The sequence below is a fragment of the Populus trichocarpa genome, chromosome 9 (genome assembly GCF_000002775.5).
Source record: "Populus trichocarpa isolate Nisqually-1 chromosome 9, P.trichocarpa_v4.1, whole genome shotgun sequence".
In the NCBI taxonomy this organism is placed as follows: domain Eukaryota; kingdom Viridiplantae; phylum Streptophyta; class Magnoliopsida; order Malpighiales; family Salicaceae; genus Populus; species Populus trichocarpa.
In genome coordinates this window covers 4,629,621-4,652,881 of record NC_037293.2, presented here as the reverse complement: position 1 = coordinate 4,652,881, position 23,261 = coordinate 4,629,621, and the positions used below count along the sequence as shown (strand labels likewise).

General features: G+C 32.4%; 3 protein-coding genes across 3 annotated transcripts; 1 reads left to right on the top strand and 2 right to left on the bottom strand.

The window, feature by feature from the left end:
* Positions 1 to 1,182: 1,182 nt before the first annotated feature.
* Positions 1,183 to 3,292, bottom strand: LOC7481518 (probable protein phosphatase 2C 24). The gene is made up of 4 exons (XM_024608032.2): positions 2,554 to 3,292; positions 2,140 to 2,448; positions 1,910 to 2,015; positions 1,183 to 1,821 (listed from the first exon to the last, which is right to left on the bottom strand). The coding sequence occupies exons 1-4, from the start codon at positions 3,088 to 3,090 to the stop codon at positions 1,454 to 1,456; spliced, it is 1,320 nt and encodes a 439-aa protein (XP_024463800.1). The 5' UTR covers positions 3,091 to 3,292; the 3' UTR covers positions 1,183 to 1,453.
* An 11,168-nt stretch (positions 3,293 to 14,460) lies between these two features.
* Positions 14,461 to 15,105, top strand: LOC7468611 (transcriptional regulator TAC1). The gene has a single exon (XM_024608109.2). It carries the CDS (start codon positions 14,486 to 14,488, stop codon positions 15,035 to 15,037), a length of 552 nt encoding a protein of 183 aa, XP_024463877.2. The 5' UTR covers positions 14,461 to 14,485; the 3' UTR covers positions 15,038 to 15,105.
* A 5,222-nt stretch (positions 15,106 to 20,327) lies between these two features.
* LOC7481519 (protein PLASTID TRANSCRIPTIONALLY ACTIVE 16, chloroplastic) lies at positions 20,328 to 23,261 on the bottom strand. Its single transcript, XM_002314116.4, has 5 exons — positions 22,695 to 23,261; positions 21,662 to 22,111; positions 21,484 to 21,552; positions 21,151 to 21,209; positions 20,328 to 21,060 (listed from the first exon to the last, which is right to left on the bottom strand). Exons 1-5 carry the CDS (start codon positions 23,121 to 23,123, stop codon positions 20,526 to 20,528), a joined length of 1,542 nt encoding a protein of 513 aa, XP_002314152.4. The 5' UTR covers positions 23,124 to 23,261; the 3' UTR covers positions 20,328 to 20,525.

The following is a 23,261-nucleotide window of genomic DNA, read 5'->3' as shown; positions in this document are numbered from 1 at the left end:
ATATCAAAATATTTTTCTATTTATAAAACCCTAAAACAAGTTTTTCATAAAAAAAAACCCAAAATCTAGTTGTCACTATACCCTTAATCCATTTGATTTTTTTTCTATATTAAAATTTTTTACTATGAAGTTTTAGATCCAACAAGATTTCATCATTTGAATAGAAAACATTTTAGAATATGCTGTCCTTGTGAATCACATTTTGGGTTAGTTTGTTTCGTGTGAAATATTTTATAAAAAAATATTTTCTAAATTTTTTTATGTTTGTTTATAAAAAATATTATATAGAAAAATTGGTTAATATAAAATATTTTATGATCACTTTTCAAACTTAGTTCATTTAATATAAAATATTTTTAACTTATAAAATTTCATAAAATATTTTTTAAATAATAATTCACTTACAATATTATAAAATCATTTCAACTGCTATTTTTACCTTGTCATGGCCACCCCTCCTCTACCACCATCACAATCATCTACTCCAAATTAATTTTTAAATTAACCTTCTTGACAATTAATATATGTAAATCCAGGTTCTTAAAATCATAATAATAATTACACTACAAATTTAGAATTAAAAATTTATTGCATAGATATTTTAGATATAAAACCAGTTGTACAAAAACTCATTTTAAAATTATATTTATTTTTATATTTTTATCTTACATGTATCCATATTGTTTCCATCTTTTCTACCCATATCCATAACTAAACTTTAAAAGCTATATAAGAAAATAGAAACAAAATAACGGGGGATTCGAACTTCAAACTGGAACAAATGTCTTACTGTACTCGCTCACTACGGGGAACAATAACAAGACGTCGAATTTCAGTAGCAAAACTTCAAATTGAACAAATCTCTCTTTTGCCAAACCCATCGGAGGCAACCAGAGAACAAAGAGCGACACCGCTCTTCCCCCAACTTAAACGTCTATTTTGAGCAATTCTAGGCAGGGCTGCCTCCATCGACAGCTGCTCAGGCAACAACAAGAAAGTATAAATCTGACAATGGCAGGAGATTTATGAAGTGCCGTCCGTCCCCCTTGATAACTTAACCAAGAATCTCAAAATGCTCAATTTGAGCAAGTTCTCGATCATGTTGCAATCACACTCTCAAAATGCTCCGGACAAGAGGAAATATTCGGACAAACATATAAAGGACGTAGGACTAGACATTAATTATATGGGCTGCAGGCTAGCATCCCAATTTTGGCAAAGATGATTTCATTTAAAATAAATAAATTAAAAAAAAAACCCAACAAATACAGCTGGTCTCCTGATTTTCTTTGATCAGTTGATATTTTTCTATTCCCATTTTCCTCCTTGCAGAGGAGATACAAACCCACCCATCATTTTTTTTCCCCTTAACCTTATCACTCAACCATCGAAAAACATTTAGAAAAATGAATAATAAAAAAGAGATGATAAGAGCATTTATTGGGTTGCTTTGCTACGTGTCTTTCCTTAAATCCACCACGACCACGCTCACATTGTCAGTACTGTGCCTGGCCAGCGCCAGCTTCGTCAGCAACATTGAGGCATCAGAGCACGCCTTGTCCGACATTTCCCCGCTCCCGCTGCTGCTGCTGCTGGTGGTTATCCCCAAAACCTCATTATTCTCCACCAACCTAGGTGGACATGGAGGCGGCGCGTGTTCTTTCGCCCTCAAACACATACGAGCCACCCCACATGCTGTCTCGTTGGACACCACGTCCCAAAGGCCATCGCTTGCCAGTATTAAGCAATCATCCTCTGCCGTTCGATCCATTATTGTTACCTCTGGCTCGCAGCTGACGTATGGTTTTAGATAGTTATCACCTGTGAATCGGTTCATTATGGTATTGTCAGATCCAGTACATGGTTTAGGATTTTAACTGGGTAATTGGGTGTTTGTAATATATTTTACCTATGGCTCTTGACATGGCAAGAACTCCAAGAATCCTTGGCCCGTCCCAGTAGATGACCCGGCCACCCGCGTTTTGGATCCGGTTAAGCTCGTCCGGACGGTCAGGCTGTTGGCACGAGCAACGTGGAGACCAGGGAGTTTATAAGCAGCAAAAGTTGCCAAAAAAGTAAAGAAAGTCGCATAGAATAATAATAATAATAATAAAGGAAAGTGGATATTGATGGACAGACCTTGTGATCAGAAGAAAGAGGGAGAGGTTTGCCATTACGACACAAGACAGCTCGTGAATCACCACAGTTAGCGACAATGATTTTATCAGGAGTTACAACGGCGACAACAGCAGTAGATCCAACAGCATCGCATTCTGGAGTTTGCATTTCACACCTGCAATTCGCCCTAATCTCCATCCCTTGATTCCACGCTATCACTTCCTTGTCCATCCGCCGAAAGCTTCTTTCCATTGCGCTTTTCCACTCCTCCTTGCTCTCCACCTCCTCTTTCACCAGCTCATGCATTCTCTCCTTACACTTTACTGCCACCTATACAAAGACGAAATTCAAATGAGTTTCACATTTCATTTCCGTGTCAAAAAATATTTTTCTTTTTTAAAAAAACTTGTAGCTCTTTCATTGTGGAAACCGTACATGAGAACAACCGTGTCCATCATAGACACCGAAATAGTGTAACTCGGTCGTGGTTTCATGGTCTTTGCGACAGAAAGAGGGGTGAATTGCTACTGCATCTTCCATGTCTCTTCTCCTTCCACAAACTGAAGCCACCCCAAATTTTGGAAACAGCTCCGGAGGATCAATTGAAAGTGTTGATAAAATGGAGGGACTTAAAGTTAGATTCAAAGAGTACTGCCTTGAAATTTTAAGTTCTGATGATTTTCCATTCTCCAACAGTTTTTTCTCATCTGTGCTGCGATGATCAGAAAAAAAATTCTCTACTGCGTTTTGGCAGTCACGAGAAAATGGACTACTAACACTCTCGTTAAGTTGTAGTTTCTGCTTTTTATGAGCGCCTATGTCATCAGCTTCAGTTTCTGTTGAGGCCACTCCTGGAACAAATTTGAACCGTCTGATCTCCATTCTTCTCCGCCTAGCTGCTCTTGAAGTTGGCTCACATGGCGTCGACGATGCCTCGTTCTCCCTCGCTACTCCACAGCAAATATCAGCCATTTAAACACTAAATTATCACCCCTCCTCCCACAAAATCGTCAACCCTACTCTTAGTTAAGTAGCTTATGTGGGGTTAGAGAATTGAAACTGGAGAGAGATGATGAAAAGAGAGCGCTCGAGCGCTTAAGCGAGAGCTTCAAAATCACAGGCCTGCCAGCGCTCTCTCTCTTTCCTTTTTGCTTTAGCATGGTAGCCACGGGTAGCCTGCCCGTCACCGTACGGGCGGACCATAGTATTTGAGGCGACGCGTGGCGTGGCGTGACGTAGTTCTATTTTGCCTAAATCAAACACATATCGACCGTTGGATCCTGACCTCTCCACGTCAAAATCAAAAACGTGTACAAAGTGTCAAGTTACGTGGCCCAGTAATGTCTAAACACGACTGTAATTGGTACTTGCTTTCCTGACACGCATGTGGTCCTTGTTTGCCTCCTTTTAGGTTTTTTCTAACTTTAAATTCTCAAGTTTTGATTTTTTTGATCTCTTGGGTTTTGGTAACACGTGTCTACATCGTAGAGTACTAGATTGAAGAAATGAGTTTTAAAATTCCAATTCTATTCCTTCCTGCTCTTCTGGACCAATCAAATTGCATCACGTATCAGTTGTTTGACGTTGACATTTTGGGACCCTTATGTCCCAGTCGTTGACGCTTTTCTAGAACATCTAGACATCAAAGTCTCTCACCCCTGCCACGTGTCATTGTGAAACCCTCCATACGGCACAAAATTACAGTGCTTTTTTAAAAAATATATATTAAAATACTATTTTTTTTTATTTTTTAAGAATTATTTTTTATATAAACTTATTAAAATAATCTAAAAATATTTAAAAAAGTTTAAAATTTCTTAAAAACAATATTTAAAACACAACAAACTTCTCCTGATGAAGATGCTATTGATCGAAATTTATGCTGTTTTTTTAGCTAAAAACCTCTCTATTATTAGGCTTACAATGAAACGTTTTTTTCAACAGTTAAAGTTAGAGGTTAGAAATTAAGATTTTGTTAGAAAATAAAGATACTCAAAATAGTTAAGTTTAACTTCATCAGCTTGTCCAATTATTAATAATTTATTAAAGATAATGCGTTTTCATTCCTTTTATAATATTTAACAATTAATTTTAAATGTGAATATATAATTATACAATATAAATAATTTTTTATTATATAATAATTAAATAAATTATAATTTTCAAAATTTAAACCAAACTCCTTTTAAAATAGCCATCAAATACCCAAAATTATTAAAGGATTATTATTTTTGTTATTTTATCTAAGCAAAGAATTATCATCTATTTTTATAAAATAACACTCGATTATTTTACCGGAATAAAAAAACAAAAATAATAATTTTTACAGTTTTTATTTTAAAAATATTTTTTAAAATTATAATAAAACCAAATTTATTTTATATTTTTATCTTTATTTCTCAATAATCACATTCTTTTTATTAGTCCTTTTTATTTTAAAAACGTAACCTGATACCCGAAAATCCATATGATATCAATTCGTCCCCACAAAATTAACATTTATTAGAGTCTGGTCCCATGATTTCAGGTAGGTTGCAGCAAATCACCCAAAGTAGATTTTTCTTTATACGTGGAGTGAAGTGAGGTGGACAACGTGTGAGCTGTCAGAGAAGATAGCACGGTAAGTGGGGGCCACAAGTGAATAAAAACTGAAGCCATAGTTATGGTTCCACGTGTGAAATCTGGCTGGCAAACAGTTGCAGAGAGTGTTTGCTTTTGTATTAAATAAATGCTTTTGAGAACTTTTTTGTTTCTTTTATTAATTTTATTCTTATTTTAATGTATTTATTATTGAAAATAAATTTAAAAATAAATATTTCCAATAAAAAAAAACATCCACTGTAACCATAAAAAAAAAAAAACTATCATAGCTTATACGTGTACTATAACACAGATTTCCGGTGCATGAAATTGACAGGATGGCAAAGTTACAGGGCCACGTGACACGTGTTATCGTAAAATAATGCAAAACAAATGCACTGACCGAACCATGGTTACTTTTTAGAAAATTTCTCACCTTCGGGGAATAACGCTTGGTTAGGTTAGTCTTTACTCTATACTCTATAGGGAGTCGTCTTCCTCGCTTTGGAATTGAAACACCACCAAACCAATCACTGTGCTGCACTACTCTCTTTCCAAAAACGTATACGGAGTTCCAAAATCAGAATACGTCAAAGCAGGACACGTGGGGTGAAACCATGGACTGTGTAAAAAGGGGGGGTTCGTTGGCAGCGAGATGAAATAGGAAGCGAGAGTAAAGGAAATGGACACGTTTCGAGAGGAGCAGTGAGTCGTGGAAGGTTTGGTGAAACAGTTTGACGTTTGAAAATACGGGAAGCTGGTTACGTGGTGGCTAACTCTTGGGTTTGATAAAGGGTTGGGTTCCGGCAGGTTTCTGGCTGGATTTCTGCGTGGCAGGGCGGAGCATTTGGCTGGTTTTCTGCGTGGCAGGGCGGAGCATTCCGGCAGGTTCACACATCAACTGGTTAAAAGGTTGTATCTGCCGTAGCATGGATGGAAGCGTTCATGAAGATGTGTGTTCTTATGTGGGCGAGGGTCAGTGCTGGCATACTAACAGCTAGCTTTCTTTCCCGTCATGGTCTAAATCAGATATACCCTACAAAGGTCAAGATCAAGAAGTCCGTTTATCCATGACTTATTAACGACTTTACACTGCAAATCCCGTCTCTGGCTTCATGTTCTTGGTGTTTACTTGATAACTCTGTATTATATTTTTTAAAAAATATTTTTTAATTTATGATAGTATCATATCTAGATTATTAAAAACCATATAAAAATATTAATTAATAAAAAGATTTTGAAAAACAAATTAAATCATAAAAACAAACACTACTTTAATTTGCATAGATATTCATGTTCTCGAAGATAGGCAATGGTGCTTCTTGTGCAGCAGACATGATCAGAGTCACCATCAATTCATCTGCAAAATAATCTTGAGTAGGTCTCCTACCTTCCAAGGATCTTTGATATATGTTGATAATAATAATAAAAATCTTTATAATATATTAACATTAACAATGACGCTAAAAGAGGGTACGGTGAAATACTAGGCAAATTTTTCCTCAAATTTTTTTATTTGTTTTGACTTTTGACTTGGTCGACAAACTTTACTTTCTTTCAATTTTGTTTTTACAAGTTCTGTTTACTTGGCAAATTTCCTTTACTTGGTCTCTTAAATATCTGTTATGTTTCGACTTGGTAACAAACTTTATTTTCTTTTAATTTTATCCTCATAAATTTTGTTTTTGTTGTTCTTAGATTTTATGTTCTTTTTAAATTGCATATTATCGTATATGTAGAGCATTGTAGATGGTTGGTTGTCAAAACTTTCAAAATATAATTCTAACTTTACTATAACAAATAAAATAATTATGTAGTATGATCGTGAAGACCAGGTCGAATCCAAGAGAAATTTTATTTAATCTTCTTACAAGATACCGAAATAGAAAAGGACAGGGGGTGATTTGAATAAAAAAATCACAATTTTGAATATAAAAATGATAAATTGATGTGTTGATAATTCAGTTCAAGGTTCTAAACATTCATTTCTAAAAATATATTGAAAATCAAAGTAAAATAAATATCATTGCAAGTTAATCAAATAAATTTGATATACCTTAAAGCTAAGAGGAATCAAGAAGATTATGAGTAAATTAATTAAACAAAACTTTCTAATTAATTTCTTACCATTAAGCGAATTTAATATTGAAAAACAATTTTTATTCACTCGGTAGTAGCCTTAGGAGCAAAGCCCGTAAAATCTATTCTAAGCAACTGTTCAAAAGTTTGAACAATTTAACTTAGCTTATTCCTCCCTAATAAATTAAAATGATAGTTTCAACAATCAAGTTAATTCCTTTACTTATTATTCTAGTTCTTAACAGCAATTACGAATTAAAAGAAACTAAAAGGTATATATACCATCTCAAAACAATTTAATAAGCATGAACAAAAATTAATAGCGTAATTTTGAAATAAGTATAAATAAGTACTTGAATATGAAATAATTACAATGTCAACGTTACTTCTCACAAGTACTGCTAAAGGAGATGAAGTTTATTTCTCTTGAACCGAACTTAAAAATTAGTTGCTCATGGTCTAAGAAATTCTAGCAGCCAAGAAGTCCCCTATCAAGTTGATCTCCTCTGTTTTTTTATCCCAACAGACAACTCTCATGATAAGATATCAAGGCTAAGGATTAGAAGGTTATAGGTTGTAGAGAAAATTTATCTAATCCCATCAGATTTCTTCTTGACAATAAGACTCTCATTGTTAGTTTCCCATCAGATCATGAAATAAACCATGTCATGCACCTTGCATTAGGAATTTTGTCTTCAAAACAATTTTGTATAACTTGAAATCCTTCATAAAAGTTGTAACCTTAAATGTGTAATGAATTTGGGCTTTCTGAATCGCTTGATTTCTATACCCGAGCCTCAAAATATACATGTTTAAATGTTAAGTGTGAAAAAAAAAAAATCATGTTGCAAGGAGGATTTCAACCTGATTTTTACAAGTTTATTTAGAGGTCAAAGTGAACTTGGATTTCTCACCATAATATCTTTGCTAGAAAGCTTGATATGTGTACTTCAACTTAGATTATGCCCACATTTACATTATGAAACTCTAAATTGATGAAAAAATTGTCACAAGAAGCAAGATTCAAAACCTAAAATATAGAATTTATTATCTTTTAGCAATCAATTCACAAAATCTTTTAAATATGCCAAACTCATAAGATAACTTCCAATAAGATCAAACACACATTAAAAGGAATAATGTAAAAGGAATAAAATTATATATATATTTTACATTTATCATCAGACCGTTTTGAAATCAAATAACCGGTCAATTTTATATGCAATATTTTTTAGTGATTCTAGTCACAAAATTATAACAACATGACAAGAGGATGGTAAAATACTTTGCTACTTCTATTTATATATTTTACTATTAATCATAGCTGCACTTGAAAATTTCTTGATCCCTTAAGTTTTTTATTTATTTCGACTTGGATAATAATTTTTTTTTTAATTTGATCCTCTCAAATTTGGTTTTTGTTGTTTTTTTAAGGCGCTGAGAGGGATGTTGAGGAAGACTTGGCAAAGGAAAGGCAAAGAGATCAACCATTAGTAAAAGAGTCTCACTTAACAACTTAAGTTTTTATATGAGATAGTTTTTTAATATGATATTATAACCTTGTTAACCAAATGGTCACGAGTTCAAATCTCACCACCTCTATTTTATTTGATAAAATTTAAGCACAAGTTTGTGTGAGTATTAAGAGGGTGTATTAAAAAATTACATAAATGATATATTGAGACCTCATCTAATAATTTAAATTTTTGAATAAGATGATTATTTAATACGATGAAGTTCTTATTTTTATTTTTATACTAAGCTATAATACGGCCTCAGTCCTACATGTTCTTTTTTTTTTTAAATGTATTGGACATTTTCCCAGCTATGGGATTTTATATGAGAATAAAATTACTATCAACCTAATATGAATAACTATAAACAATTGTTATGGTTATATTAACAATTTATTTATGAATAATTATATATAAGTCTAATATATATAACTATTTTTTAAAAAAAATTGTAAATATTTAATGAGAATAAAATATCTATTTTTTATTATGACTTTTTATATAGTTTTTTTAAATTAGTTATTCTTTTATTTTTTTCATATAATTATGTTAATTTTATAAAGGTATTTTTTATTGAAATTTACTTTTAGATCATGGCAATTGTTTTTGTAAAAAAAACTATGCTTCTAATAAAAAAAGACATGCTTTCATTATAATAAAAAAAGTGCTTAAATAAGGAATGAGAGTTCATGGAATACAATTTTTTTCTCCTTGATTTAAACCATTGAAATTCTTACGAGTATTTATTTTAATCATCTTAATTTTTTTTATTCAAAAAATTATAATGTCAATTAAAAAGGATATTTTTTATATAAAAGAGGAAGAAATGCATGAATAAAAATGAGGAGTTTTGATGAAAGAACACACTGTTTCTCTGGAATTTAAATGGTTGCATTTCTTGCCCATATTTATTTTAATTATTATAGAATTTAATTAATTTTTTTTAAAAGACTGACAGCAGCGCATGGGAAACTAGCTATGTAACTTCTAAACATTGTCATCCCGTTTCTGAGGAAAACCACTCGGGTCGAGTTCTTCGGGCCCATCCCAGTCTATAAGCCTCCGAGGTTATGAGCAACTCCCAACCCATGAACCTGATGAATCCCATGATACAAGAACGGTCATCGAACCTAATCGCAGAAAACTCCCAACCTTACCGATCGAGCTAAAGGATTGATCTCTCTCTCAGATATATATATATATATATATATATATATATATATCTCTCAGAGAGAGAGAGAGAGAGAGAGAGGATGTAAATGGTAGGCAGATTCGAGGTTGGTAGCCAAGAAAAGTGAGATACCTTCGGAAGTGAAATCTGTCTTCTTTTGTTTTTTTTTTTAATAACCCGGGGTGTTTAGGCCAGCTTACGCGCACCACAACTAATCCCCGAACCCACTGAATACCCTGCAAACACAGTAGACAAGTAAGACACCGCGGGAGTGATAGACATGCACGCTGAGGCTCAAATCCAGATGACAGAAGCAAGGAAACTTTACCTCTGCCGCTGGGCCATAAGCCTCGATGCATGAAATCCGTGTTCTTAAAATATAGCATGCTAGCATTCTTTACCTAGAAAAACAGAATAGCAATGTTATTAGCTCAAATATATTCTCAAAAAACAAGATAAAAACATCAGAAATTGGTACAAGAACAACGTTTTACACTTTATATATTGAGTTCTTAAGCAAAGCAAACTTAAATACATTACGAATGAACTAGCGGGGATCGCAATTGAACCCTAATTAATCTTCAAGAACTGGAAATCCGATCTTAAGTTTTCTTGAACAATAATGAAAGCTTTTTGCAAAAGATATTAATAAAGGGTGACTAACAAGGATATTAAGTTCCCCATCGAACAAAGAGGGGACTGTGCTCATTGGCTTCTTTCGTTCAGATTTAGAGGTTACATTGCACACTGAACCTGTGACTTTGAAACCCTTCACCTGCCATTGCTGCAGTAAGCAAGCAATGAGCACAGATTCATTGGTGAAAGACTTGTGCCCGCACAAAATTACACGTCTAGCATTCCAAGTAAGAAAAACGACGATACGAAAGAGCTTACTAGGATGTTGAGCTTGCCACCAAAAATTGAAGATACATTCTCCATAAGCTCCTGGCTTTGAGCTCCACCAGAGCATCACGAACCGACCCACTAATCATCCCACCAGACCAAAAATCATCCCAATCCTCTAAAGAGACCCATGGGCCTTTGGCTTCGCAGTCGTCTCGGGATCAATTCTTATTAGTCCATTGGACTTTTCAGTTGTTAAAATTAGCACTTCATATATATATATATATATATATATATATATATATATATATATATATATATCAAATTATCCTGAAGAGTATTAAATCTCTCCTACACTAAATAACTAATTGCCACTACATCGGTTAAATAAATAAATAAAATACTTGAAAGGAATAGCAGATGCTATTAAAAAAAAACTCTAATTTTTATATAAAAAATGGAATTAAAACAGAAAAAATAAAAAATCATATTTAAATAGAGTATTTCTTCATTCAAAGAACTCAAAAACACATTTTGAATTTCTTTACAATTTATCTTTATAAGTTTTTAATTATTTTCAGAATTAATAAAACTAAAATGATGAATAATATAATACTTTTTTTTATATATACAAACACATTTTTAATAATGTAAAATATTAAAGTTATTACTTTTTCTTTATATTTAGTTAATGTTATAAATTTATTTTCTTACTATAAATCTAACATTTATATTCAAACACAGGTCTTATCCATCTAACCGAGATAAGTACCAAGTGAAGCGTAAATTTTTCTTGTATGTAAATCCATCTATGAATATTTTACCAATTTTTTTTAATGAATAGTAACTTTTTGTAATCCTATCAGTAAAAGTCATCTCGACAGACTCATTGAACAGAATATTCCATGAGTAAATATAAAGATTTTGATAGTGAGTGTTGACTTTCTTCATTAAGCTCAAGTTTAAAATTTTAAAAAATATGATTTAAAAGATTAATTTGAGTTAAAATATTCACTTGGACTTACTTGTTTTTTATTTTTTATTTTGTTAAACTAATTTTTTTGGTTTTATTCTCTAATATTGTGTTTTGTATTTTCCTTCATTTCTATGGGATTTTTAAGTTGTTTTGAAAATAACTCGAGTAATTTTAGGTTTTTTTTTTTGTCAATGTTGAATTTAGATTTTTTTTTAAAAAAATATTATTTTTAAATTTAATTAAATTAATTGATTATATATAAATATGGAAAGATTACTCAATAGTGTTGTTTGCTTTTCTAGTCACTGCTATGAAATTTTATATAATTTATTTAAATTATTTAAATTTTAGATTTTTTTTATTTTTAAAAATATATTAGTGATGACATGTTTTTTTATGTTAAAAAAAATTAATCTAAAATAGCGTTACCTGCAAATTAACTACATCATCACTGAGAGTACTAGCATCCAAAATCTCCTCTTTAATGATGCTCCAATTCAATATTAATTAACAAGGCATATACACCAATAAAATATTAAACTTGATTTAACGGATAAGATATATACTGCTATATTCTTGTAAGGATAAGAATATAAGTTCGATTCTTAAAAAACATATTTATTAAAAGAGATAGTCACGAACTCCAAACAGACTAGTGTTACTATTTAAAAGATACAAGGATACCCGAGTAAAAACAAAAACATAACTTACACAGAATAGAAAATGGTCAGCCGGAGCAATGTCTATCAATATTATAGTTTATAATTAAGCACTGGAGGAGATAGCTAGGTATCATTGCATTTTGCCAGTAAGTCACCTCTAAGAATAAACAATATTATATTGCTGTTTACGATTTCTTTTTTGGTAGTTTATTGTTATCATAGAATGGAATCGTCTACAGGCCTCTTAAGCTCCTTCCACTTGGCAGACAATCGGTGCCCAAAAATGGCAGACAACAAAAGCTTGCCTCGGAGAAAACCTTCATTAGTTGTCTTCCCTCTGTACATAGGTTTCGGCTTGGATTGACAGACGACGGCTAAACCAAGTAAAGGGCACTTCCACGGCCAGATCTCTCTCCACCTCCCAGAAAGATAAATATTCGAGGTGTCTAAAATGGACAACGAAAATAATTTCTCAGTCATGTCATTGATGAATAAATTAGTGCACAAACTTAATTATATAATCAAGAGAATGACGGCTTTTCTTCTTGGATAAAACCAATTCATCTATGAGAAACGATGGATTTGTGTGTGTGTGTGTGTGAGTGTGAAGGGTAAATCTTAATTTATTATCCATTAATTCTCCAGGTTTGTGGATCAGTGTCTCGATTTCATCTCAAAAACTTGGTTTGTGTCAATTAATCTTCCTAAACTTTCATTGTATGTTCTAATCCCTCCCAGTACTGTCCATCTGTAACAATAACAGAGAAATATAAATAAATTTCAATTTTATAGTTTATAGAATATCTCACTATATTTTCATTAAATCTCAAACTAAGAAACTGGCATGTACGTTCGTGTTCATAACTCTTACCACTGAATCACTACCTAGATGATTAATCTTCCTAAACTTTCATTGTATGTTCTAATCCCTCCTAGTACTGTCCATCTGTAACAATAACGGAGAAATATAAGTAAATTTCAATTTTATAGTTTATAGAATATCTCACTATATTTTCATTAATTATATATGAAGTTGCTCTATAATCTCAAACTAAGAAACTGACACGTTCGTGTTCATAACTTTTTTTTTTATTATTATTAATTAAAATTTATTAATTTTTAATCTGCTTTTAATATATATATTTATGAATGGTATTTTGAGATATTTTTATAATAAACTTCAGAGAAGGAATTAAAGTTTTCACATATTTCCTGTTGCCATTATGGACTAAAATGTGGAGGGGAAATTGAACAATAAAGTAAAAGAGGCTAGGGTTAACCTGAAATAATATCCATAGTAAAGTTAACCCTTTTATTTATTTATTTTTAATAAATAAATTAAAATAACTTTGTTTTGTAATTTTTTTAAAAAATTAATAGATTAATCGATCAAATTTTATTGGTTTAATTTGAATTGTGAGTTAATCTAATTTTTTTATCGAATTATTTAATTTTTTTTTAATCTAGATTAATCCGAATCCGGATTAACCGGATCGAGATTAAGTCACCAGATTTTTACAATAGTGGTTGATATAAAACAATTAAACTTTAAGATGGAATTGAGACACCACATAAAACTATGAACTTATTTGCTTCAAATTTGAAAAGAAAAGTGTATGCGGAAAAGGACGCAATCTACGCCTTGATGACATTCCGATAGTACCTTAATTATATAAAAAAGTAAAACTTAACGTTTCCGAAAGAAAGATTGATGGAGAAAGTAAAACTTTTCGTGTAATGCTCAAGATACGATCTCGAAATTAATTCCACTATCAAATTAAATATGTAAGTAAAATAGTGATTAAAAAAATTATATTATGTTTTGATTATTTCTTTTTTTACTTATACTACTTCTCACTTTTGATTTTAATTAAAAAAAGTAATTTTTATGCCTTCAAGTAATTTATTTTAATTTTTTAATTAAAATCTTTAAGTTATGTGTTTAATAGTAATTTTAGCTTAAACAATACAATAATAGATTACCAAACGGCCAAATTAATATTGAAACTAATTCTTATTTATTAAAAACCAAACAATTAATTATTTGGTGAAGAAATCCTAACAAAGTTGTTTAAAAACATATATTTTGATTGAAAATATATTTTTTTATTAGAAATTATAGAATATTCTATTTAATAAATTAAGAATATTAATGAAATGAGTATCTTATTAAAAAAAATGAAATTAATTTATATTTATTAAAAGTTAAATATATGTTCATTAAGTAAACATTAAAAGGGTTTTTTTTAATATAAAAACAAACACATATATTAGTTGAAAAGGTCCTTTTCAAAATAGTATTTAAAAACTTTTATGGTTGAAAAAAAACACCTTCTCATTTAGAAATAAGAAAAATACATCAATTTTTGTAACATCACTTTTGTCCTTTACAGTAATTCTCAAATCAATTTTTTTTTTTTTTTTTTATCTAGAGGACTAGAAGGAAGGGTCCTTGTAATCCCCCTCAACACAGAGACTATATACACTAAAAACCAGTCAGTTGACAATTCTCTCCCTCTCTCAGCAAGATTGTTTCTCGATAATGGATACTGATGATCAACCCAGCCAGGAAAGTCCTGATCAGGTGACCTTAGATCATGAACAAGAACAAGGTACAAGCCAAGCAAGGTCCTATGAGTGCACCTTCTGCAAGAGAGGTTTCTCTAATGCACAAGCGCTAGGAGGCCACATGAATATTCATCGAAAAGACAAAGCCAAGCTGCTCAAGCACTCCTCAAGTGAAACTCAACAATCTTTGGATATCCCAAAGATAAATCCCTCGTTTTCTCCAGCTATTACTAGCCTAATGGAATCCGGAAGAGATGAGAGCTCGATCAAGTGGCCTTTTATTGTTGATAAAGCTGGAAGTGATCATGATGACACTAAAAGGGACAAAACCCAAGTTGGAGAAATCCAGAAACTGGGATTTTTTGTCCAAAATTCATCCAGTACTGAAGATCATCAAAACCAAAGCAGTCAAGTTCATGGTATCAGCAAGAAGAGTGATTTGTCGTCAAGCTCAGAGATAGACCTTGAGCTTAGACTATGGCCTGAGCCGCAGGAATCATCACCGGGTACCAAAAAGTTCTTTTGAGATTGAATATCTTATATATATTATATCTGTCTTTATTGAAATTTTTTAATTTTAGGGTTCCATATGGTGGTACTCAAAGCAAAATACATGGTACGTATCTTTGCTTTGCACTGTATCTTCTTGTTCGAACATGGAATTTGATGGTTTACGGTTTGTGTCTTATCGTGGGATATAGTTTATTACAAGAAAGACAATTTCTCAAGTTTTATTTAGAAGCTGCTCTATATTATTAAATGTTATATAATCCATTAATAATATAGTTCTTTATCAGTGAATTGCAATTAGTAAACACACATGAAAGTTCCCTTTTGCGATTAGTTCATTGATCATCATATCATATAAAACTTCAAGTCGAGGAAATGTAAGATATAGCCTTATATTGTATAGTTTAAATTAGGGTTGAAATGGAATTAATGACCAGTAAGTAATTTTACAACCCTAGCTAGATTGTTTTCTCACTATAATCAATCAAGTTAGGCTGCCAGTATTTCCGGGAAGCTTCTTTCTAGTACGTGGAAAAAATAATTTTCCAATCCGGCCAGTGCGCGCATGCATATGATCAGCAACAACGTCGTCAAGAATGAGGAACTTGATTGATTTAGGTTCATCGGCAATGACATCCTGGCCGGCGCTTCTTCTCCAGATCGATAAGACGTAGTTTCTTTATATCTAAAACATGCAAAAATTCACAAGATCGATCCCCTCTGTCTATATTGTGCTCCATGTTACATGAGGATGGGTTCGAAGGCTATCAAACCATATTCCTATCCATCTCATGAAGGAGGCTAGTCAATATGATCGCAAGAGGAAAATATATATATATGCATACATGTTCATAACATGTTCTGAATCTCTGAACACTCAGAAGAGAATAATCTTTGACGGGTTTAGTCCTAATTAAATTAGTCAGCTGTTCTTTTCTTTTTTCTTTTTTATCAGCATTTAATTAGTGCACGAACAAGATATATATGCACCATTTTTACTGTTTTTTTTCTTTTTTGAGAAAAGGCACCAATATATATAGAAGGGAGAACATGCATTTTCGACGTCTTGCAAAAAAAGTACTTGAAATACGCGAAGACTATAGTTTCTGCAGCTCTTATATATTGATCCCAAAAGAAAAAAAAATCCCATCTCACCAAAAAGAGTTCATTGGCGTAAGCATAATATTATCAAGGCTGGAAAAATATGAGACATTTTGGTGTAGCAAGGTGCAATTACTAGCAGTTTCTAGAATTCATGCATGCTTGCCTGGTATGTTTGCTTATAGTTACATGCATGACTGGTTGAGCAAATACTCCGAGCTTCTATATTTCAGCCACTATAAGCAGACATTTCCCTAGTTAAAGGGTTCATCTAAACTTTAAAATCTCTAATTCTCAAAGGAAAAATGCTAAATCACAAGGAAAAAAGAAGTACCAAACAGATCGTGAACCATTTGATCGTGATTTTAATGTAGGCTCCAAAGATATTGGATCCCACTAATCTTGTGGTGTTCACGTATATTTTTGAAAAAAATCTCTTATTATTTTTTCTCAATATTTTGCACTACTCTTTTCGGAATTCTTTCTCACTACAAAACATTTTTTACTGTACATGATAACTAGAATCCACTGATCTAAGTTATTATATAGAAGCCAAAATGAGATTTCACTATACTAAGCCCCTGTTCTAAATAGTGGACAAAAAAGATATTGTTCTAGGCTTTCTTTGTTAGAGAATAATATAAATTATATCTTGAAATCTCATCTAAAAGTTTAAGTTATTGGGTTAAGATGGTTTTTTGACATGGTATCAGAGCCTTGATGACCAAGTGGTCTCGAGTTCGAATCTCACCATCCTCATTTATTTGATAAAAAAAAATTAAACACAAGGTAATGTAGGTCTGTGCAAGTTTCAAGCCCAAAGGACTTTCACTTGAGGGGGTGTGTTAGAGAATAATATAAATCATATCTTGGGATCTCACCTAAAAGTTTAAGCTATTGGGTTAAGATGGTTCTTTGACATTCTTGGCTTGAAATGTTGTTTTCCTGAAAATCTTAAGTGATTATTTTAGAACTTTTATGTTTTTTTTTATTATTACTTTGATCCCTGAAGCTCTAGGTTTGTATATATTAAACAGCTCCTAAACTTCATTTGTGTTATAACAAGCCAGGTCCTTGAATATAAAAGAAGAGAGAAAAGCTTGTAGGAAAGAGAGGGGGTTTGATTTTTTGGATTTCAAGGGTGGAATTGAAATTTCTTGAGGTTTAAAATAGGTTCTTACATAATTATTTTTAGATGAAAATTATATCGAAAATGGGTGTCGGGGGGCAAAAACAACGGCCCCTATATTTTTTACGACGAACGATCGACGTAAATTATAAACAATGGTGTCAAAATTGCAGCACCGTGCTTGGTGGCAACGTGTCAATCATCATGGATGGCACGTAATCTACTTTTTTAAAAAAAAATTCCCGAGTTGATGCGCGCAGCTCAGGCACAGTACGAGCTTCATATTGATTATTTTTATTTCATTAAGTTTTTTAAATTAATTAGAATGTCGAGTACTAGATTTGGTAAGGTGACGGTATTCTGCTAGTATTTCTATACTTAAGTCAGTGAGTCCGTACTGAAATGTCTTGAATGTTAGAAAAAGTTCGAGAACAAAATGCAAAAATGCTAACAAAATAGTGCACTCTTGAAATTATGCCCTTGCTGACTGATGAGAGTTGATTAATGGAAAGACAGGTCGACCGAACGGCAAGAAATTTTGAGCTGTTGTTGCTCGCCGAGGAGGGAAGGCCGGGGACGATGGAGACATGCATATGACAAACAGGAAGCAAAGCAGCTGAGTGTTGGCGTAGAACTTCAAACTCGATCTTGATTTGCTAGTTAATTCCATTTTATCGTTAACATAATCAGCCCTTTGTTGTTTTCGTGATGATCATAGTTGTTGTCGTTGTCTCTCTCTTTTAATTTAAGGTGGTGTTTGATAGTGTAGTCTAATTATATTTTTAAAAAGATTGAGTATTAATTTAGTTTTAAATTAGTTTTTTTAATTGTTTTAATGTGTTGTTATTAAAAATAAATTTTAAAAAATAAAAAATATATTATTTTAATATATTAATTAATTAATGAAATTATTGGGTTCATAGTATACCAGGGGCAACATTTAATTAATATTTTAACTGTTGTGTGTTAGTAAAGGGTGATGATATAATTTAACATTTAATTAATTAGTGAAAAAATTTTGTTCGCTGTCTTTTTTTGTTCTTTGTTATGTCATTTTTCTTTATGAATGACATGTGTCATCTAAAAATGTTTGATTTATCGCCAATGGTTCTTTTTTTTTCCTCTTCATTTCTCTCTCCTACACGGAGAGATGCACTTTGATCCTCATTTTTATTTATTTTTCAGATTTGGTCCTTTTAGTTTTAATTGTTTATTTTTTCATTTTCTCTTTTATTAAAGTTTTATTATTTTTAGATTTAATCATTCAATTCTAATTTGTATATATACTATTTTTTGTTCGGTCCTTTTACTTTTGATTTCTTATTTTGTTTATTTTCTCTTTTGTCAAAGTTTTTATTCTTTTAATTTTATCCTTCGAATCAATTTAATGATTTTTTTTAATAATAATAAAAATTTTAATTTGGTCAATCTTCTTATGATTTCTTGGTTTTTTTCCTAGGTCTTTTTGTCAAAGTTTTTATGGTTTTTGATTTTATCATTCAAATCAAATTTATAACTTTTGTTTTTTCAACAACAACAATAATGATTGTAATAATAATAATAGTAACGGTAATGGTAGTGGTGGTGATGGTAGCAGTAGTAGAGGTAGTAGTAATAAATAATAATAATAATAATAATAATAATAATAATGATGATATAGTAACATTAGTAATAATAATACTAATAATAAAAGTAATAATGCTACTAATAGTGATAATATATAGTGAGATAATAGTTTATTATGATTGTAATAGTGCTAATGATAGTAATAATTGTGATAATAATCAAAATAATAATGATAGTAATAATGATAGTTGTAATGATAATGATAGTAATAGTGATAGTGATAATATTAATAATTGTATCCTTCAAAACAAGTTTATGATTTTTGTTATTTAAGTAATAGTAGTAGTAGGATGAGCAATAATAATAATAATAATAATAATGGTAGTGGTAACAATAATTATGGTGATGATAGTAATAATTATGATAATAGCAGTAATAATAATCAAAATGACCTTGGAATAATACGTCTTAGTATATTAGTTATTTTTTTCTTCAATTTAACCTTTTCATTGAAAATTTTTGTTCTTTTTTCTTATATTTTTTTGTTCATTGTCCTTTTGGATAAGTGTTATTCCTTTTCGATTTAGTCCTTCAATTTCAATTTTTCATATATTTCTTTGTTTATTTGGTCTTTATTTTTTGGATTTCTTTTTTGTACTTAACTTTTTTATAAAAGTTTTATTGGTTTTTGAGCTCACCCATCAATCCAAGTTTATTGTGTTATTTTTTTCAATTTTTTCCTCTTCCTTTCTTTTATTTATTTTTCTTTTTTCTTGAGTTATTTTTGTTTTCAATTAAATCCTACAATCGAAAAAATTTAGTTGCCCTTTAATTTATTTTTTAATTTGATTTTTGTTCTTATTCTTTTAATTATTATTTTTTATTTTAGATCTTTTTGTGTAATTAATTTTTCTTCCCGTTATGTTCTTCCATATTTGTTAACCCGGTCCAATTTTTTTTATCTTTTCGTTTTTACAATTTCATGCTTCTATTGTTTTTTTCCGAGGTATCGTAATATTTTTAAAAATAAATATTCAATTAATATTATTATCTTTTTTATTATTTAATTAAGATAAAACGAACTCGTTAATCTTTTTTATTATTCAATTAATAGGTGTTATCACTCGAATCAGATTTCACCATGCTAGAATTATTGGATAATGTATAATTAGTCTAATTCCATCATTTTAGGGGACGCTAGGAAAGACACGTTATGGAAGGCTGCCAGGTGCCAGCTTCCTCCAAACTGGCCATGAAAAATGACGAGGACTGCGAACTATTTCAACTGTTAGAAATAGTAAGGGAAAACTGGATATAATTCTTGTTGTCCCAGATTAAATAATTGTCTTTGTTCCATTTTCTACATCACCATCAAAAGCCTAGCATTCGGCATTAACAACTTGTACCTTGTAGCAAATTTTCCAACGTCTGATGGACTCTAATTTGTATACTGCATGCATCCATTGCATCTACTTTCATGTTCATATTGCTCTAGAGTATGAAGAACTAATGAGAGAATCGGAAATATGTGGATTGGAGCCTTTTCCAAATTGAAGACATGTTTTTAGTCATATGGAAAATGATCTGAAAGCTTAAAAATGGTGTACATGATAGGCTTAGACTCACGTTCAACAGCATTACAAGCTTTAAACCACATCTACATCAAACTAGCCTGAAAGATAAGATGGTTACAACGAAATTAATTGTCTCAGTCATCATCGATGTAAATGGTTTCTTGCTGAAAAAGGCCACCAAACACCTTCCGCACTTCTGCCTTTGACTCTGTCTCTTTAGCCTTCGGCTTTGGCTCCTCCTTTGGTTTCAAAGCACGAGGTTTAGGTGAAGGCTGTTTAACTACAGCTTTCTGGACCGGCAAAGAACGAGCCTTGGCTTGTCCCCTGACAGTTGCGAGCTGCACTTTTGTATTTTCACTAGTCGTTTGAACCGCAGTTGATAACTGGGAGCTAAGTTTTTCCCAAGAGAACCCTGAACTAACTCCTGTTGCTTTACTCAAGAAGTTTTCCACTGACGCCCCTGCAGCCTCGGCCTTCCCCTGGGCTTCTTCAGCTAGACTAGCAGCTTTAGCTCCTTGCTCTGAAAGCTTTTTCACTTCATCTCCCAGCTTTTTGGCTGCCTCAGCTGCCTCGGATGCTTTCTCAGCAGCTACCCTTGTCTCTTCCTCTGCTTTTGCCTTTGCAAGAGCTTCTGCATAGACTTTTCTTCTTCCATCTTCAGGAATGGCACTGGATGCAATTATCACTTGCACAAATTAGCCAGTTTTATTTTCACAAAAAAGCAGACCAAGTTGAAATAAAAATTCAAACCCCAATTACCTGAAAAGCTCATCCACAGGTTTTGATGGTGCCGATGGATTAGTAAAAACTTCCACAACCTGATACCGAATACGTGCAGCAACAGCAATTTGCAAGTTATTCGGTAATCAGTAAGGGTACAGTAGCATTTCATAAAATGAGAGATGGAAAGTTCTGCTTCAGGCCTATTTATCACCTTACCATGAAAGAATTAGTAAAGACATTGTGTGTTGTGTGAAGGAACTGAGGTCATTAAAGAGGAGTCATTGAAATGTTTTCTTTAAAAAACATTAGAAGTAAAGACCATACCCATGATTCTATAATAACCAAATTCCAATCTTCTCAGACATTTACCTTATTTTCTGCCACCGATGTATTTGAGAAAACATTTGCCACCACGGACGCTATCTGGGACTTGGCTACCTAACAATGTGAAATCCAAAAAATAAAGCCTTAGTAACATAAAGGAAAGAGCAATACGAAAAATAAATACTACAATGAAACAGAAAATTAATTGCATACATTACATTACTTTGAAGTCGCCTGTACCAGTGCTTCCTTCAGCTGACACAACAACATTATAAGAACTCTCTGGTGAAAAGTCTTCTGTCAAACTTGTCTTTATAAAAGTATAGCTAACATCTGTTTCAATCACTTTCTGCAAGAACTCAGGTACAGAAAGCTGAGATTGCGAGAACAGGTTGTTAAAGAATGTTTTGAATCCATCTAGCACATTGTTAGTTGATGAACTGGCTGGGTTCCCATCATAGATTATGGCAACATGGCCGACTCCTGCTAGCTGAGCAGCTTCGATTACTTGCAAGGCGTCCAATGTGGAGACCTCAGAGGTGGGGCCATTCTCTGTAGGACCAATTGTAACCACTGCTTTGCTTGCATTGCCAATTGCTTTGGCAATTGATTCTGTATCTTGGAAGGTGGATTCAACAGCATTGAGGCGCTTTGATTCCTCATTTGATATGATCTGTTGCAGGAATAGGAATTCATATAAACATAAAAGCATATATATCAGCTCAGTGTCTCATAGTACAGACGTTGCCTCTGCGAACCTGACTTCCAATCCAACACTATCCATACTCATTTTAACTATAGAGTTGATAACAGAGGTTACGCCAGGATAGAAGAACTATATATATATAAACTTTCTCAACAACAATATAGACCAGTTCATTAGAACGTTGCTCCTCTATTCTTCAAGGAACAATTCCGACTAAAATCTGTTTCTGAAGATTTGAGTCCAAAACGTGGAGTCTAGAATCAAACGTTAGAGAGCATTCACTCGATTCATAAAGTTGAATTAGGCAAGTTGGAAACCTTAAATCAAATATGGGTACAAACTGAGTAGTTTTTTCTATTCATTAACATGGTTTCCCTTATTTGATGATAATTTGACCACATCAAGCAGAATATAGTTCTTTTTGGATATACTTGTGAACTTGATCCAAATATGCACCATTTAGGATTGGAATAGACAAATTACCTCTAGTGTTCCATAAATATCATACTCAGATTGAACCAAGATTTTCCAGTTGTGTGAAGTAGCTAACCTTGTACTGGGCGGCAAGAAGAGCCAACTCCTGAGCATCTCCAAGCTGAGGAACCCCAGCTCTTACACTAAAACCCTCACGCAGTAGCGTCTGTGCAATACGAATGCCAGCCTGCCCAGTAGCACCAGCAACAAAAACAGTGCCAGGGTCCTTCCTTCTGATGTTCCCAAATGACAACCCGGAAGAAGGCTTGCTCACAACAGGCACCAAAGACTTCATGTCAGGTACCTTGCCAAAGTTGAAATTAAAGGGACTTGAATTGCCTGAACCATCAGTTTGACTTTCATCATCTTTTGGTTTGCCGAACTGAAATGTGGAGAAGGGTCCGGCTTTTTTGGCAAAGACTCTGAGTCTTGGGTTCTCGAGGGAGAGTCTTGAATGGGGCGTGGTGTTCAGGAGAAATGAGTTGGAGGTGAGAGCTGGAGCCATAGAAGGGAAAAGAGAAGTTCCCGAACGATGCCTCCCTCCTTCAAGTCTATGTTGTTCTGATGTTTTCTGTGCATCACACTATATCCATCAAGGCCTTACAGCTTGTGTCCTGTGGCCATCCTAGTGTTTTTAGTTTGG